This window comes from Atractosteus spatula, chromosome 26 (assembly GCF_055471065.1).
Source record: "Atractosteus spatula isolate fAtrSpa1 chromosome 26, fAtrSpa1.hap1, whole genome shotgun sequence".
In the NCBI taxonomy this organism is placed as follows: domain Eukaryota; kingdom Metazoa; phylum Chordata; class Actinopteri; order Semionotiformes; family Lepisosteidae; genus Atractosteus; species Atractosteus spatula.
The window spans coordinates 1090117-1109054 of NC_142731.1; the positions used below are offsets into that span (position 1 = coordinate 1090117).

The 18938-nt window shown below is 42.7% G+C and overlaps 1 protein-coding gene across 1 annotated transcript in view; it reads left to right on the plus strand.

The window, feature by feature from the left end:
• The window catches only part of lrp2b (low density lipoprotein receptor-related protein 2b), a 68443-nt gene that overhangs the window by 11716 nt on the left and 37789 nt on the right, over positions 1–18938 (plus strand). The window contains exons 14-39 of the mRNA XM_088905944.1: positions 1093–1299; positions 1401–1603; positions 1946–2086; positions 2862–3065; positions 3646–3838; positions 4688–4813; positions 5378–5508; positions 6650–6787; positions 7133–7414; positions 7789–8028; positions 8801–8920; positions 9332–9448; positions 9634–10011; positions 10219–10467; positions 10842–11053; positions 11442–11626; positions 12442–12670; positions 13229–13406; positions 13765–13893; positions 14583–14749; positions 14988–15131; positions 16284–16393; positions 16785–16962; positions 17584–17797; positions 18035–18271; positions 18685–18876. Of these exons, the coding sequence (XP_088762070.1) occupies positions 1093–1299; positions 1401–1603; positions 1946–2086; positions 2862–3065; positions 3646–3838; positions 4688–4813; positions 5378–5508; positions 6650–6787; positions 7133–7414; positions 7789–8028; positions 8801–8920; positions 9332–9448; positions 9634–10011; positions 10219–10467; positions 10842–11053; positions 11442–11626; positions 12442–12670; positions 13229–13406; positions 13765–13893; positions 14583–14749; positions 14988–15131; positions 16284–16393; positions 16785–16962; positions 17584–17797; positions 18035–18271; positions 18685–18876 (4904 nt within the window). The remainder of the gene's footprint in view (positions 1–1092; positions 1300–1400; positions 1604–1945; positions 2087–2861; positions 3066–3645; positions 3839–4687; positions 4814–5377; positions 5509–6649; positions 6788–7132; positions 7415–7788; positions 8029–8800; positions 8921–9331; positions 9449–9633; positions 10012–10218; positions 10468–10841; positions 11054–11441; positions 11627–12441; positions 12671–13228; positions 13407–13764; positions 13894–14582; positions 14750–14987; positions 15132–16283; positions 16394–16784; positions 16963–17583; positions 17798–18034; positions 18272–18684; positions 18877–18938) is intronic.

The window sequence follows — 18938 nt, forward strand, 5'->3', positions numbered from 1 at the left end:
AGGTAGAAATTACAGGTGACATGGGTAGCCAAGCCACAAAGTGTAAGCAAGTCAGACTCATGACTTCAGGCACTGCTGATGTACCTTGAGTAAGGTAGTTGACGTTAGCTACCCCAGTCCACCCAACTGTGTAGGTCCAATCTGGAAAAGGGAATCTTGTGCCCTCTAATTCGCTTAATGCTACAGGACCTAGAATGAGCTCTATCCTGATGACCTGCTGTGGCAGTGATATGGTCATTACCAGAGCAAAGATGAGTTTAATGTTACAAACTCTTATAGAAACATCTCGCTGGGTTTTGTCTTGCTTGTGCAGTCTGTTGTTCAGCTCTTGTAGTCTTTCTATTGAATAAGCACACAAACATCCTGCTCAAACAGATGAACTAGGATTGATATTGTGATGGACCTTTCATTGGTCCATCACAAACATCATATGACCTTTTCTTTGCACCATCAGAAAGACTTCCTTGTCTGCAAGCAATACTTCTTTATTCATGCTGTATGTTGATCCCAAATATCAGATTTTGGTGAGGTCAGGGATACCAACTTTTGAAGAGAGAATTTTCTATCCATTTCTTGGCTTTATTTCATGTTTGGAATGGGCATATAAAAGTAATTGTTCACATACTGTACACTGAATATTTTTTAAAGATCCAGTCATCAGAGAAACTTTATAAATTATTAGGTGATCGGTCTTCATTCCACCTGCCCTGGTGAGGATCATGCCTTCCAAAGTATCAGGTGTCTTATTTTAATTATTTAGTTTTTTTCCCATTCTAAAGGCATGTCAAATGTGCAAATGCATGTCTTCAGCTATAAGCACGTCAACTTTGCTTGTGCAGCTCTGTGCAGTTTACCCATCGATCCTTCACTTGCAGAATTCAGGAACAGAAGAAAGAGCTGGTCTTTATAAGTTAGAGATCTGATTCAAACACTTTTTGTCAGTATTATCCCATCTGGGGAGAGTCACATGCTCTCAGTCTACTTGCTGTTACCGAAACCAGAAAAAAACTCTGACGTGAAGACTATTAAGATTAGGAATAGACTACTTATGGCAGGTGGAAGACAAATCTGTGCTTTTGCGTTCTTCCACAGGTACATGTTCTTCACAGACAAGAGCAATTTTAACAATGAGCCCAAGTTGGAGAGAGCCTTCATGGATGGCAGTAACAGGCTGGATCTAGTGAAGTCAAAGCTGGGATCACCATCAGGAATATCGCTGGACATCCTCACCAAGAGAGTATACTGGACAGACAGCCACTATGACTACATTGAAACAGTTGACTACAATGGCTTAGACAGGTATGATGGGACAAGGGCATCTTTTAAAATGAAAAGCTCAATGTACATAGAATTAATTTTGATGATCCATAATGTTTTGATTTTTTTTCCTCTTTTCTTAGGAAATCCATTCTGAGTGGGGGTGCAGATGTGCCCCATCCTTATGGAGTGGCACTGTTTGAGAACCACGTCTTCTTCACCGACTGGACCAAGATGGGGGTGATTCAGGCAAACAGGTTTAACGGGAGCAATCCCAAGCTGCTGTATCGCACCACAGACCAGCCCAACCACTTGGTCATCTCTCACTCCGTCCTGCAGCCTTTCGGTAATGAAAAGTGAGATACTTAGGTTTGAAATATGCTGATAAAGCCCGAGAACATACAGTATGTGACAGAAACATAGGATGACAGAACATTCCTGCCCTATGGGGCTCACATGAGTGAATGGGCAAGTTTGAGTGAACCTGGCAGTGGTCTGGACACAGATGTGCAGAAGTCTTGCTTCTCAGCCTAGGTCAGACACTACATGTCTGTGACTGTGTGTGTCAATTCTTGACAAATCAGAAAGTGGGTGAGAAACTTTTTTGCTTGTAGCCCATCTGTTCATACACTGGAATGTAATGGACAACAATGACCCTAACCTTCTTTTCCTTTTGACATCCATTCAGTTATTAATCCATGTGGGCGCCACAATGGAGGCTGCCAGCAGATCTGCGTGCTGAGTCACAGGACTGACAATGATGGCCTGGGCTTTCGCTGCAAGTGTAGGATGGGCTATGACCTGCAGCCTGACAGGCGTACCTGTTTCAGTACGTATCCCTTCAGCTGCCCAAAGTGAGAGTGAATATCCAAGGGCTCATATTCTCATAGCATTTACCATGTGTTTTATACCTGTATGATAACCTAAATAACAGCGTCACAAAAACCGTTTCACTCCTCAAATTTTAAAATTCCTTGTAACCAGTCACCTGTGCTATTTTGGTAAATTGTTTTGGTCATAGATTGGACATGCCTGATACATCTCTTTAGTTAAAAGTACTTTTTCTCGAGACATTAAAAACAAACATTTTCCTCCCAAATGTGTTTGGACCAGTCGGTTTTTAAAAATTCAACAGGGCTGGAGTTGGGGAAACTGGTCTGTAGAGTTTGCATGTTCCTCCTGTATTTGTCTCCAAGCACTATTCTCTTCCAAAGAAATTCTGGCCATGGAATCTATAATAGGTTTGTGTATTCCCTGCAATAGACTGGTGTTCTAGCTATTGTGGAGAATGATCTTCTCCCTATACTATACATTTAGGAAGATAATTGAATGTTGAACTGAATTTGAGGGTTTTCCAGTAAAGGGAAAAGGAGAAAAGTACCTCTTCTTGGTGGAAATTATCTCCTTATTTGAAACAGAGGATTACAATTACATACACATTTGCTACTTCAGTTTTATCCATATTTTTACACATTATAAGCAGATACTCATCAGCCTACTACAGGTTAATTTGTTTTGGCATAGGGGTCCTGACATCCCCAGTGCCTGTGGACCTAGCAGCTGTAAATAGGGCACAAAGGTCTTCACTGCTCTTTGTCTGACAGAGGTGAAGGAGTTTCTCCTGATGTCCTCTGGTGTTGCTGTCCGGGGGATCCCTCTGAATGTGTCCATGCAAGAGGATATTATTCTACCCCTGACTGCCAGTCCTTCCTTCTTCACTGGCGTGGATTATGATGGCAAAGAGGAGACCATCTACTTTGCTGACAGAATGCGAGGAGTTGTGTATCAGGCTGGAGTCAATGGCACAGGTAGGGCTCATGTAGTGACGAGCTGACATACAGTAGGTCCAGTGTTGCCAATCTTTTGTTTCTCAGTGTCTCAAGTAGAGTCCAATTAGCTCTCAATAAGATATTAGCCACCATGAGAAAAGTCCTAATCTACAGCTCTGATTTGTTTTCCTTTATATCATACAGTATATAGATTTGACTGCATCCTGAGACAAGTTCTTGATCTGAAAGATCTTTAGGGAAGGATGTGTTGCCTAATCTTTGATGCAATTTGAGATTAATGAGTTGAATTACAAAATGTGCTGAGCAGCCTGCCAATGACCCATCAATATGGGGAAAAATGTAAAATCTGGAATACCTTTTTTTTATGTAACTTTGCTTCCAATTGTGTTTGGACCACTTAGTCTTTAAAAGTTCACTAATTAAATTATACCAAAAGCTTTTTGCATCAGTGTGAAATTTAATCCTGATTAATCCTGATTTCTTGTACTCCACCTATAGCTGTGGTAGTGTTAATATTAATGGCAATATTAATAATAAACTAAATTGTCACTGGGAGTTGTGCAACACACACAAATGATTAACGCTGGTGTATATTCAGGTATGCAGGTTCTGAATGGCCATCATACAGGTTTTATTGAGTGCCTGGCCTTTGACTGGACCTCCAAGATTCTGTACTGGACATCCACTTCCTTTCGGCTGATTGCCGCCTACAGAGTGACGGACAAGTCGCGTCGAGACATTGTCCAGGATCTTCAAAATCCCCGTGCGATTGTGGTGCATCCAGGGGCAGGGTGAGGATGTTGTTGTTATTCAGAGATCTCAGCAGCTCACAGAAATCCACGAGTATGCAAAGAGAGCCACTGTCTGCTTCTTCCTGTGCCCAGACTACACTTCTCAGTCTTGGTCCAGGAGACACGATCACCTGTTGGGTTGTTATCAGCCAAGTTGTCAGTTAAGGCATTTAATCCTTAATAACATGATTAGTTTGAACTGTGTAAATGTTTTCAGGTTTTAATCCTATTGGAGATAGCCATTTAACTCATGAGTTGAAAAAGTACCCGCAAATGTCCCAATCAAGCACCAGTTTATTAGTTCAACTAAGGCTTTAATTAAGTAATTAAGATCATCTGGAATGAAAACCGACAGCCGTGTGTTCAACCCCAAGTGTTTGCACTGGCTTATGTTTCTAAACACAGCTCACCATCATTTCGAGGTGTGTAAGGTCAGTTAAGTTTGTTCATTTGCTTAAGAGCATTTGAAATATTTGGCTTTGCTTAGAAAGGTTGAGACAGTAATGTTTTATTTTGTGAGGTATAAATTACAGTGACACTCATGAAATTACCATTTACTTTTAGTTTAGTTAGTTATACTTAACTTACTTTAGACAACTTTTAACAGCTAATTGTATGAGATGGGAACAAAAAGTTACTTTATTGTATCTCCTACATGTTTGCTTGGTTATACTTTCCAATATATTAGGAAAGAGGTCACACGCTTAGAGCCCTGAGTACGGGCAAGTTTTCAAACTTCTTCTCTTTTGCCACAGAGACCTTGATTCAAGCACAGCTAAACAGTGTGTGCCTGCTCATGCACAATCCTCTGTAATGTCATCTCTGATGCTTCTCTATCTCTTCCTTCAGCTACCTCTTCTGGTCAGACTGGTATCGGCCTGCCACCATCATGAGGGCCTGGGGTGATGGCACGAATGCTCAGCCCATTGTCAACACCACTCTGGGCTGGCCTAATGGTCTGGCCATCGACTACATGTATGGGAATTGGTCTGATCCATCTGTCTAGTCTGTCAGATTTGAGGACACCCGAGTTGTGCATGTGGATTAGTTAATCCTAACCCCCTAAACAGGTGTTTACAACAGTGTTTGTAGAATATACTGTAACTTGAAAGAGCAAAATGGTTCTGGGTATGGAAATCCTTACTCTATAGAATACTTTAACCAGTATAAGATTAATTTACTTTTGTAGGTTTAAAGCAGATAAAATGCTACACAGAAATGATAAAACTTAGTTCTTGGAATGCCTACAGAAGGTGATATTGGCATTTTATCCTGTAAATCAGGAGGGCAACTCAGATATGACTCTGAGCTCTTTCATCTGGCTGTGATTTTGTTTCTTGTTATTCCATTTGTCTTCTTGCTTTGTGTGTGGTATACAGTAGACGGATGTATAAATCCAAGTAATCCAATATAATACCATGATTTTATAGACCTATGTGGTTTGTGGTTTTTGATCTTAAATGTTTACAGTGTACTGTGCACTTGCTTGATCTGCAAAGGTTGTAGATGTGAGTTCTAGGTCGATGTTTCCTGGAACAGGGTGGACAGGATTTACTGGGTGGACGCTCTGTTTGACCGGATTGAGCACAGTGACCTGAATGGCTTGGACAGACAGACGTTCTCGAACCTGGGACAGATCACCCATCCCTACAGCTTATCTTTATATCTGGGTGAGCAATACTGAGAGAAGGAACGTCTTTAATTCTGGTCCACAATTGTCAAACACATGAGTTGCAAAATTGAAGACTTTTTGTCTGAGATATTAGTTAATTTTTATTGTCAACAAGATAAGGATTTTCACTGAAACACATGTGGTATTTTTTTTCTTTAATCCACACGTGACAGTTTGAAGAAGTACACAAGGATATAATCAACCCTAAATATGATTTTGGCAACTAATGGGGGTACTTTGTATTGACTTTGTATTGGCTGTCTTCAGTCTTCATTCTTGTTTTGTGTTTTCCACACTATCAAAATCAGTGAATGAATTAATGTATCATTCAAAAGGTTTTTAAGCACTTCAATTGCAAATCGCAGAAACTGACTTTTGAATCCTGACTTCATTAAGGTAGTTAGAGAAATCCATTTTTCTATGGATTTTATGATGGATCATTTGTGTTTAGGTGTTGAATTTTTCATATTCAATATCACACCTCCTCCATTTAAAAGAATATCAGTTTCTTTATTTTCCAATCATGTCACTTTTGATAATTTGGGCTCAAAGACGCACAAGGTCTCTCTGATACTCCAAACTGCCAGGAGAATAAGGGAGGTATCTCGCAGTAGAGATGCTGTCCAGTACATTTAGCTGCAGGAATAAATATTGAGCGTCTAGATCGTTCATTAGGTCACACACCAGTATATGTGACATATCATATTCCATGATGAACTTGAACTTAATTTCATATTCGAGAATCTGTACTCGTGAGACAGACATTTTTTAAATCAAAGTATTCAGGGTTTCTGGGGAGGGGGTCTAAACTTATCTCGGCAAGTAACTGGTGCAAGGCATTCAACACCCTGGATGAGAAGCCTGTCCATTGCACGGGAGACAGGAGCAAACTGAGACATGCACACACTCACACCAAGGCCAATTTTCCCAGAAGCAACTTAACCTACCAGCTTATTCATGGTCTATGGGAGGAAACTGGAGCAATGGATGGATGGGTAGGCAAAGTATTTTGTAAAAACAATTTACTACTAAGAATGAGGATTTTTTATTTTTACCAGAATGGGTGACCATGTGCTCTTTGAAAAGACAGTTGTCCCAGGATCTCTGGTGAGGTTGGAGTTTTCTTCTCTCCCATGCAGATCACCTCTACGTTTCTGACTGGAGGACCAGAACTGTGTACCGTTTGCGGAAAAGGGATGGCGGCAGCCTCTTGCCCATGCGCCAGGGGATCCTGGACCTCAAGAGTGTGAAGGTGTACAGTGCTGATGTTCAGACAGGTGAGACGGACATCCTGGAGAGAAGTGCTGTTTGGATCAAGAAATGCCTAGTGTTTGACAGCAGAAAACAGTACATCTGCACTAATGGCAACCTTCCCTTTCGTGGAAATAGAGAATTCATCTCAGGAGTGATACGAATGAAAACTAAATGAAAGTGATAATCAATGCTAAAATAGTTTTTAGCAAATGGTTGAAATTAAAGTTGCTGAAGTTTACTTGCATTTCTTTTCAGGAACGAGAACTGTTCCTCTTGACAATCTCAAAAAGATTAGTAAATTTAAAACTTATCTGGCATATCGCCACAGACGAGTCAGTATTATACATTTTTTGTCTTGAAATTCACAGCTATCAACAGCCAGTGCAATGGGGCGCTCACTCCCAATGGCTTCTGCAGTCACTTCTGCTTTCCAGTGCCATTCAGTCGCCACTGTGGCTGTCCCTATGGCATGAAACTCCAGCAGAACCATCGCGACTGCATCCCGGATGACTCTGTGGAGCCCCCAGATCAGAGCTGTGGGGCGTACTCCTTTCCCTGTGACGAGGGCCGCTGCATTCCCAACTCCTACAGATGCGACGGCATCCAAGACTGCCATGACAAGTCGGATGAGGCCAACTGCACCGCTCCCGGTGAGGGTTCCCAAGGATAGCAATGTTTAATCAGAACTATTATCCCAAGAGCATTGCATAGACAAGCAGCTGCAGACCCGCTTGTAATAAGACCCAGATCCGCAATGGAAATCAGGGAGGTTAAGTATTAAGCCTGTCCATATTTGTCTGTGCAGAAGTGTGTTTCAGTCAGGTGAACTAAAATTCCCAGGGAGGTAAGGATGCGCTGCTAGAAGTGAAAGAATACTCGTCCATCTCTGATGATGTTACAAGTAGCTGCCTGTGGAGGCTGGTGGCAGGAAAAGTGAAAAGCAAGAGAATAAGGTCTCCAGGCTCCACAAACTCCATGTTTGGATGGAGGCTTGGATATTTGTTATGAGATGTTTTTGTTGCAGAAATGACGTGCTCTCCGATCGCCTTCACCTGTGGGAACCGCCACTGCATTCCCTCCGCCTGGCACTGTGATGGCCAGGATGACTGTGGAGACGGGACGGACGAAGACCACTGTCCCACCAAGGGGCCGGTCTCCTGCCGGGATGGCTACTACAGCTGTGACAACGGCAGATGTATCCCCAGCGCCTGGCTGTGCGACACTGAGAACGACTGTGAAGACGGATCTGACGAGCGCAACTGTGGTGAGTCTGTAGAGCAGCGGCATGGCCTTGCTAGAGGAGGCAAAGCACAGCTGATCTCTGTGAAAGTCATATGGGCACCTCGTCAAAATAGAGTGTACTTACTGTAAAGGACATCTTGGAGCACAAATTCATTAGCACACCCTTGTATGCTTTACATCATAAGCACAGAGAATCATAGCAGAGCCATGGATCAGCATTGTCGTTTTCTCAGACTCTTCTGAAAGTGGGAAGTCAGGAATTCAAGGAATCTTTGCCCGGTCAAACATCTTTTACATGTTAAGACTCATTTGTAATAAAGTAGGTTTAGATCTTATTCTACAGGTGTCATGTTTGCTCGTTCACAGTTTGAGTATTTTGTGAATGAAAAGCAGATCTGTGCAACATCCAGCCATCACTATGCTCTACTAACATAAGTAATATAAGTTGACTTATGACTGAAATTTGATTGTTTTCAACAGAAGCCCTAAATTCTGTGGGCTGTGAATGAAAATCATACTAACCCGCCATGTTCTCCAAGTTTCTAGCTCCATGTGTCTGTGGAAGGATTTGATGAGTCTCTTTGGGATAGCTGTTAAAATTAAGAATATTGCTTTGCGTTAAGTTTGTAAGTGCAGGTGTGCATCAGATAGTGCAAACCAAGTGTGGCAAGAATGTGTAATGTTATTTGAAGTGTCACAGCACCTTTTAAAAAAGGGAGAAGTGGAGGGCTGAAGTAACTATGCCTGACTGCCATTTGTCCTGCTCCTGCCCCGGGGTGCTCTCCTCCTTCCAGATGTGTCTGGGACCTGCCGTCCCGGCCAGTTCCTGTGCCCCGATCATCGCTGCATTGCGGACGTGTATGTGTGTGATGGAGACCTGGACTGTGCAGATGGCTCAGATGAGAAGGACTGCGGTAAGAGTGAAGACTGGTTTCTCTCTCTCTCTCTCTCTCTCTCCCAGAATGATGTGCCAGTGCAAGCTCTTGTCACAACAGCCTTAACATTATCCCTCACCGAAAATAAAAAATGCATCATTACTGTTGATGATTACTAGTGATGATATTGACTATGACTGATTTACTATCTCTCACGTTTTCTGTGTTTTCATGTTGCAATATCTTGTAATCTGGAGATGAGATTTTCAACAACTCAGCTAAAGAATTTTCCAGTACTGAGAGACACTGGCCTTTGTGTAAAACATTGCTTCCAGCACATTGCTTTCTCAAGTATGTTTGTGCTCTGGTTGATGGCAGGTTGTCCAAGTTCTCCTTTGTTCCACTCCACTCAGCAGTGCTTCTTGTGTCTTTCCTGCTGTGTCTGAACAGTGTTCAGCTGCTCTGTGACTCAGTTTGCCTGCTCCAGTGGAGACCAGTGCATCCTGATGAGCTACAGGTGTGATGGCGTGTTCGATTGCAGGGACCACTCCGACGAATTGGGATGTCGTAAGTCAAAGCCGCAGGGGGCGCTCAAGTTAACCTGGGGCTCAAGTGTTAGCTTTTCCTCTAAATATCTGTCCAGCAGCACATCCAGAAGAGAAAAAGTCAGGTGTAGGGAAGATGGCATGAATGTCTGAAAGTTGGTGTGCCTCAGTATGCCAGTCTGATGGAAATGTATGGCCTTGCTTTAGCCACCCGGGCCCCGGGGATGTGCCACGACCATGAGTTCCAGTGCCAGGGTGATGGTTTCTGCATCCCTGAGAGCTGGGAGTGTGACCGGCACCCCGACTGCCAGGACGGCTCCGACGAGCACAGAGGGTGTCCACCGCACACCTGCCGCCCCAACTATTTCCTGTGCGACAACGGGAACTGCGTGTCCGAAGCCTGGGTGTGCGACGGCGAAAACGACTGTCGGGACCTGAGCGACGAGCGGCACTGCCCCACGCCCCCCTTCAGCTGCCCCAGCGGTCAGTGGCTCTGCCCCACCGACCAGGTGTGCGTTTCCATCGACCGGCTGTGCGACGGGCAGAGAGACTGTCCAGATGGAGCGGACGAGTCTCCCAGCTGCAGTGAGTACAGGTCTCCTCCCTGGCCTCCTGCCCCGGGATCTCAGGGCGTGACTAGTCTCTGTCAGATCCTTTTCTCTGAGAGCTTCAGGCTCTTCTTGTTTTTACTCAGTCGTAAACTGGAAATTAGCTAAATTGATTTAATGTCTAACACGGATTTAATCCAAGGTGCTCGGCAAGGTGGGTAAACTTGGCGCTTGTTCTCTGCAGATGAGGACGACTGCTCTGTTAACAATGGGGGCTGCACTGATGGCTGTGTGCAGGGGCCTTTTGGAGCCCAGTGCACCTGCAGCCCCGGGTACCAGCTGTTAAACGACTCCAAGACCTGTGTGGACATTGACGAGTGCCAGATCCCTGGGACCTGCAGCCAGGCTTGCTACAATGAGCGTGGCTCCTTCCGGTGCTACTGCGAGGATGGTTATACTCTAGAGTCTAATGGCAGAGTCTGCAAAGCTACAGGTGCTTTTCCTCTTTGTTAATGGAAACTCATGGAGGGTTTCAGGTTTCTAGGAATATGTTACACATTTACTTTATTTAACTGATGCACTATTCCAAAGTGACTTACACACACATTTTCAGCTGCGTTTTTTACTGGAACAGTCTGCAAGTACTGTAATTGCCTTGCTCAAGGGTACAACAGCTGTGTCTTGCCTGGGATTTGAACCCATGGAATTTGAGAACCCTAACCGCTGTGCCACATTAATACTATTCATAACTTAAGAAATGGGAATGTGGTACAATACTGACAGCACAAGCCCTGCACAGTGATGCAGTGTTGTAAAGTGATATGATTATGTATTGTTATTTTTAATAAAGATTTTGTGCATTTTTAGATCCAAGGGATGCTTTACTCCTTGTCACCAGGAGGGACCAGATCATCTCAGATAATATCAGTGCTCAGCCCAACATCATCCAGCCTGTGATTCTAGGTGGATCAGATATTGTGGCAGTGGATTTTGACAGGGTCACCAGCAGAATCTATTGGGCAGATGCATCACAGAAGAAAATCTGGAGTGCTTTGCAGAATGGTACTGACACCAAAGAGGTAGGATGCCCAAGATAGCTGTTGTATTCCATTTGCACACATTAAATTCACATTTTTGTTTGGAAGTATTTTGTAAGCCTTTTTTTGCATCACCGTAGTGATATTATTTTGGCTTTAAGCTGTTGATTTTAAAAGACCTGCTGGATTGTGATCCTCAAGGGAGTTTGATGATGCCATTCCAAACATTTTCCGCCTGGAAGTCTTTGATATCCAGTTGTTTAAGCTGATTAGCAGGTGGTAAAAAAGGAGGGTTTCCATCACAGAGGAAAATGCAATTAGTATATGTACAGAATTGAGAGCACTTATCCAGACCACTCCAGCAAATCCTTCTTTAGTGCTTAGCTCAGTGGCTGCAACCTACTCAGTTGTGTGTCCCTGGTCTTTCCAGGTCTTTTCCAGTGGGGTGACAGCACCAGAGAGCATTGCTGTTGACTGGGTGGGCAGGAACCTCTACTGGACTGACTCATTGCTGGAGGTGATCGAGGTGTCCACTCTGGAAGGCAGATTCCGCACTGTGCTGCTGAGTGACAACATCACCAGTCCACGAGGGCTGGCTCTGGACCCACGAAACCAGTAGGTTCCAGATGAAGAGCAATTTCCTTCAATTAGAAGCTATAATCACTAATGTGGGTCATTATAATCAACAGATGGACACTATTTGCTATGAACCAACATTTGAATACACATTTGCTATGAAGCAAAATATCCAGTTAAAAATAGTACCAGTATATGGTTTTGAGAAACGTTTGATTGGGAAAAACCCAAATAGACCCATCAGACTACTTTCTGGGCCATAGGATATTATCCTGGGATCCTTTGTTCTTTCCTTAAGTGTTAATACAGTTAGGTATGTTTGTCTATTGTTTACATTTTGACTGTTTCCTTGATGGTTTTTTTCCTCATCGTAGGTCCTGTGACATGTGTTGTACGTTTTTATTTCACCGGGTTTATCAAAGATTTCAGGTCTTCAGGAATTGGGGAAAAAAAAGTTTGTGGTTGTTCTCAAAACATTGGTAATAAATACCATGGATGACTTCACCCTCTGGAAAGTTAGTATATCTCAAAGCACATATGGATTACAGGAGCCTCTCAATGTGGGCTGGTTTAAATTGAGAATTCCACATCTGGAAGAAAAAGATGAACTGTATGTAGAAAAGCACTGACTGGGTTACTGTTGGATTTTTGCCATGTATGGATAGATGGCAACGGTGTTTAAGATCATTAACAACATTGGTACAGGAGTCACAGGTGTACAGATGAGAACTGAAAGAGAAACTTAAAGTTTCCAACCTGACTTGCTCTGGAGGAAGCATCACAGATATTTCGCAGCAAGTTAAGGAGACCCTGAGCTTGAAAAAGCCATGATGAATGTCACCTTCCTTCACCAGCACCAATCTGATGTTCTGGACTGACTGGGGTCAGAACCCGAGGATAGAGAGGGCAAGCATGGATGGAACCATCCGCAGAACCATCCTCACCCACAAAGTCTACTGGCCAAACGGTCTGGCCATTGACTACCCCACTCACCGGCTATACTTTGCAGATGCTTACCTGGATTACATTGATTACTGTGACTACGATGGCAACAACCGCCAGCAGGTCTTTGCCAGTGACTTGGTGAGTTGGCACTGTGCTGCTTTGTGTGCTTATTGATTGATTAATTCTGTCAGAAATGCTGCTACTGTACCTTTTAATAAGACAGGTTGTGTGAAACAAAAGTTACTAGGAAAAAGAACAGTTTGGATCCCATGACCATCTGGTTAAGATCCCGGAACATTAGCAACTTCTGCACACTGGCCCCTGAGGTCCTGCATTAGAATGTCCTTGGGCTTGGCTTAGCTTTGCTCAGAAACCTTTGGTTTATTTGAGTGGTTTATTAAAGAGAATCTGGAAAGGCAGTAAAGATTAGAGGGCTCTCATCCAGCTACAACCTGCTTCATCCAACGAATCCTCAGTAAAGGTAAAAGAAGAGCATTCCCAATTTAGAGAAAGAGTAATGAGATAAGATGTCACTCACATACACAATTATTGGCATTATTCAGTATTAAGATAGTTGGACCAATGAACTTCCAACAACCACATGTATGTGAACAGCTTCCGCTTTGCAATCTTTCTTTTGTTTTCATGTTCTTCACCCAAAATCTTTTCTCCTCTTGTGTCCTTTGACATGTCCAGATCCTGCAGCACCCTCATGGCATGACTGTGTTTGAGGACTATGTGTATTGGTCTGAGAGGTACACCAGCAAAGTCATCAGGGCTAACAAGTGGCATGGGCAAAACCAGACGGTTATGCTGAACAACGTTTACCAGCCCATGGGCATCATGCTGGACCACCCTGTCAAACAGCCTGCAGGTAGGACTGAGCCCAATGCCAGAAACGGCAGAAGGGTTAATGACGTTCTTGCCAGACTCGTGTGAGTGTATCAGTGTAAGAAATTACAAACTTCAGGTCCACAACATGTCCTTTTGTGCATTCCTCTTTAGATATTAAAATCTTATTAAATTATCTGGATAATGCATTAAGTAGTATTTACAATCTAGAGAAGATCTTTACTTGGAGTTACTCTTCCTGGTGTATAAGAATGGTTGATATACACATACAGTCTTGAAGCACGGTGCAGCCCAAGGTAAAGTAATATTCACTTGTTTGATGCAGATTGATTGATTTGGATGGTCTAGCCAATACCCAAATCCTTTTCTATTCCTCACAGCTTGGAACCCTTGTCTGAACCATCAGTGCAGTCAGCTGTGCCTGCTGGCGGGCATATGGCCTCGGTACTACTCCTGCGCCTGCCAGTCTGGCTGGCATCTTGGCAGTGATGGACGCACATGCGAGAAAGGTACAACGTCTACTGTTGTATCAGTTTAGAACATGGACCTAAGGGGTTCAGTTCCTTTAGAAATGCCTTGATTATAAACCGAGCTGGTGCCAGCCAGTCAGTCCATCATGCTGGCTTGGTTTCTAGAGTTATCCACTTTGCTTCTTGGGTCCAGCTCAAGCTTCAGAAAATGTTTGATTTTACATTTCAGGATGTAAAATCAATGTAAAAGATTGCATTCTAGTTGTACCTTTTTGATGTGTCCATAAATGAAACCACCTCAAATGTTAATAAAGTAAGACATTGCCAGACTGCAGTATTATTCATTTTCAAATTTTATTGATGACTTTGTGCTATAAATGCTGTTAAATTCAAAATGTAATAAAGCAAACATAAATGCAAAGTTGAAAAATCCATTGTTTTGCATACAGTATTTGTGTTGGACATCCTAACACAGGAAGTGAATTAATGGATGAACAGACTTGTTATATTTCATCATGATGATCCATCTGGAATTCATTTGGGAACTGTTTCATGACCAAGAAAAGAGTGACTCACTTTCGAAAAATACTTAGTTGTACACAAAATGAAGTTTCCAAAACATTACTGAATCATACGTGTGAAAAGCTGAATAGAATCACCATTCCCAAGGAGTTTGTTTCTTTTCACGGGACTGTGGTTGTAACTGATGCATGACCTCATGGTTTCAGACAACACCCCTTTCTTAATGGTTCTCCGAGACACCGCCATCTTCGGCATCCCTCTGGACCCTAACAACACTAATGACAACGCCATGATCCCCGTGATGGGTATCAGTCATGGGCAGGACCTGGACTTTGATGACCAGGAGCAGTATGTGTACTGGGTACAGAACCCTGTAAGTAATGAATCTTCGATTGTACAGTAACTGCTGTTGTCTTAAGAGTGGTGAACATGTTTAACCAACCATAGCAAGGCCATTGACTTTGGTTTTGAAATCCATATATAGACTTACAGTACATCTACGAGATTGGTGAACGATTCTTTAAGACAGTTGCTAAATTCTTCGATATTTGCTCATTGGATTTGTGTGGTAAGAATAGTCTCATGACTGGAGGACTTTTGTACTCAAACAGGGAGCCATTCACAGAGTGAAGACTGATGGCACCAACAGAACGCAGTTCGCTCCAGCAGCAGTGATTGGTTCTCCTTCTGGCTTAGCTTTTGATTGGATAAGTCGGATGATGTATTACACCAATCCCACCGGCCAGTCCATTGAGGTAAAACTTCAGATCTACTACATTGAGCACAGAGTCCAGTACTTGTTTGTCTCTTTATCAATAGTTTGGTTTTGGTTATCTACAAATATCACATCTCAAATGTAGAGCAGTGCTTCATAAACCCCCAGATTCAAAATGACAGTTTCAAAACCGTTGAAAGTAATACTAACAGCATAATTCAAACATTTTAGCAGCATCTGCAGAATGGCTAAATTGGTCCAATTAACCTTTTAAGTGAGGTATTTTTTTCTCTGAATAGCCATGATTACTAAGAGAAGGTTATAAACCAGTTCTACATCACTTCTTAAAGTGGTTTTCAGGATTCCTCTTATTATGGTTTATTAGTTAAACCAATAATTATTGGAATTTAATCAGCAGATGCATACATCCCTAAAAACAAATATAATTTGAATGTTTGGCTGTGTCACTTTCACCTGTGGATATACAGCATTAATTGATGACCAAACTAGCTGTTTGCCAAGGGAGAAAAGCAATTCTAAAACTAAGTTGAGACAAAATTCTGTAGCTTAAACAGCCAAGAGCTTATCTGGAACAGAAAACGCAAGATCCCAGGATCAAGAAACATTGCACTAGTGATCCTCTGTGTTTATAGTTTACTGAATTGAGTTCTTAGATTTTTTTTATTCCAAGTATGAAAAGTTTATTGCTCGTTATTATAATGAGCTTCTGTTACTTTCTTCCTGTATAATACAAGTTTGTCCTCTGTGCACTGCCAGATCCTACCCAGACATCGAGATTGAGAGCGACATGGGTGGCACTATACAAGGCAATACAGAGGAAGACAGCTGCATACTGGCACAAAATACACAAAAATAATACTAACCCGAGAGGAAAGGGTTATAAACTAGAGTCCTCTTGTTGAGACCTTGTTTGCCATTACGAAAGAGAAATGGCAACCCCAGCAACTGTTTAAAAGTTAATTAAGTTGGAAAAAAAAAGTAGAGTTGAAATTGATTCTTTGATTAGAAAAAGTAATAAAGATTCATTACTTTAGAGGCATGTGTCGAGTGTCGATTATCCCCTCCCCCATCCTCTTTTTCTGAAAGCCACGATACGGTCACCCACCGTATTAAAAACAGGAAGTGGCCAGTGAGTTCAGCCGTATGTCAAAATGAGAATTTTGTTGTGTAGGTGATCAGGGTGGACGGAGAGCAGCACTACAGAAAGACAATAATCACCAACACTGGGAAGCCTGAAGGGGCTGGAGAGCCGATTGGAATCGCTCTGGATCCAGCCAGAGGGTAGGTATGCGTTGCCATTGCACAGCCTACAGACTGTGCTGCAAACCCACAAAAAGAAATTGTACACTTACCTTTGTCCATGACTGTGGCCGCAGGCTGAGCTAAGACAATTCAAAACAGTTAAGTGCAACTACCCACCTAAATTTTATGATGATTACAATTAAGTTTATGACCATTTTTATGATGTTTCAAAAAGAATAGAAACATTTGATATAATTTCAAGTAAGATTTTATTTTTTACTAGATTCCTCTCTAGTAAACTTAGAGTAGTATCGAATCAAAAAAATAGTCTAGCTAGCTAATAATTTAATGCTGCAGAAACCCTCTGGCTGTTTGTAAGTGCCACTTCACGTGAGCGAGTGTTTTCACCCTGTTGGCCATGTCTCTTCAGGAGGCTGTTCTGGACAGACCGAGGGACAAACCGCAATGTCCCTCCCAAGGTGGCCACAGCAGAGATGGATGGCAGCAGCCCCAGAAACCTGTACACCGGCAGACTGGAGCACGTCGAGTTCATCGCCGCCGACCTTGCAGAGAGCAAGCTGTACTGGGGAGTCTCCAGCACTGGAGTGGTAGGTAGAGTCGCTTACAGGCTGGGTTTGCAGTGAAAGACATCTTTTTTTTAGAACAATATTTTTATTTGTTTTGATTTTTCCAGAAAGGAAAGGCACAAACCTAAAGACCTCCGAGGCAGCACCCATCTTTGGAAAATCTTTAACATCTTGTAAATCTCTGCTCATGGTCCATTTCTTGTCTATAATATCTGACTCTCTTTATTGGTTTAAATACATGGTGCATTGTTAGGATTTGTCATGTGCTGTATAATCTATAAGATTGCAGGTTCATGCTTTTACATCCGATCTGTAGGTCATGAGGTGTAAAGATTCCAGAATGAAATGTTTTGCATGTGCCTGACATAGTAGAAACAGTACATACAGCAAAGGGAAATTAAGAATATAATTATAGCATCTGCTGCCAATGGTTTTCTGAATTAGTTTTTTCTGTACTAGTCTTAGTTTAGACATCTTCATATCTATGCAAAGTCTTAGATTAAGATACTGGTGTGCTTGTCTGTAGTCACTTATGGGCTAATTGTGACATAGATTATTACAGGGTTTTCAGATAAGGCTAGCAATACGACCTTTAGAATATCATCTTGCCCTTGGTTATGTCTGTGTTTTTTTTTCTTGCAGATCGAGTGTGGGACAATGGATGGTGTGAGTCGTACAACAATCGTGCACAGCCTCTCTCGTCCCTGGGGTGTGGCTGTTCACCAGAACTTCCTCTACTACACCGACCTGGACTATGAGGTCATCGAGAGAGTAGACAAGGCCAGCGGAGCCAACATGGTGGTGATGAGGAGTAACATGCCTGGAGTGAAGGCTCTCAAAGTCCATTACAGAGATGGTGAGTGCAGGCACACCCAGAGATGCAGAATCCAGACTTCATACAGACTCACCCTTTGGTTTGTGCATTTTTGTTTATAAATGGTTGTGCAAATAAGCTGATGGCGCTTTCTCCCGAACTATTTATTGACTTTAAGAGAAAACACAGAGGTGGGCCTGAAATCTGTGATCGTCTGCTGTAAAAGATGATGGAAGCCAGTCTTGTGGAGAGCCATAAGTCGTGGGATTTCTCTTGCAGATTCATCTGGAAGCAGCAATGCCTGCAGCTCCAGCAATGGAGGGTGCCCACACCTCTGCCTGCCCAAGCCCAATGGACAGAAGATATGTGCTTGCACCACTGGCTTTGTGCCCTCCCAGGCTGGTGCCAGCTGTGTGGAGTACGACTCCTTCGCTGTGGTGTCCACTCTCACTGAAATCCGAGGCTTCCACATCAACAGCTCCGACCACTCTGAGGCCATGGTGCCTGTCTCACAGTGTAAGTATGAATTAAATTTATGTAAGTATGAATTAAATTCTGGGTATATTCAATTTTTGCATTTACCCTATGCCCTCAAATACAAATCTGTTAAGTAAAATATCTTGCATATTAAATCTTTTGCACAGAATTCTGGACATTAGTATTTAGTGATATTTGCAGATTGACTCCTTTCCAAAGCTTGAAAATGTAAGACATATTGAGGAGTAGTTTCTTGACCCATATTGACTTGATAACTGAAAGAGGAAGTGCATGTTTTTAAAAACATTGAAGGTCTTAAAGTCACAGGATAGTTTCCAGACATGCCTGAGACTGGCTGCACACATTAAGATAGAGGAAAACTGTTTACTTTTACTATCCTACAGTTAATAAAATACCGTGGTCCTAATGACAGTGATCATCTTTTCTTGCAGTCGCTTACTCTGAGGTTAACAAGACGGATGTGCACGTGGCCTCTGGGTTTGTTTATTGGTCAGACAACAGCATCTATTCCTCCTACAAGGGCATCTTCCGGGTGAGAACTGACGGCTCACAGTATGCCCCCATCGTCAGCTCTGGAATTGGAAGGAATGGGATACTGGGCATTGCTGTGGACTGGGTCGCGGGTAAGCCAGAAGGAGCTCAAGCATTTGGTGAATTACAACAACACAGAAGAAGAGTGTAACCT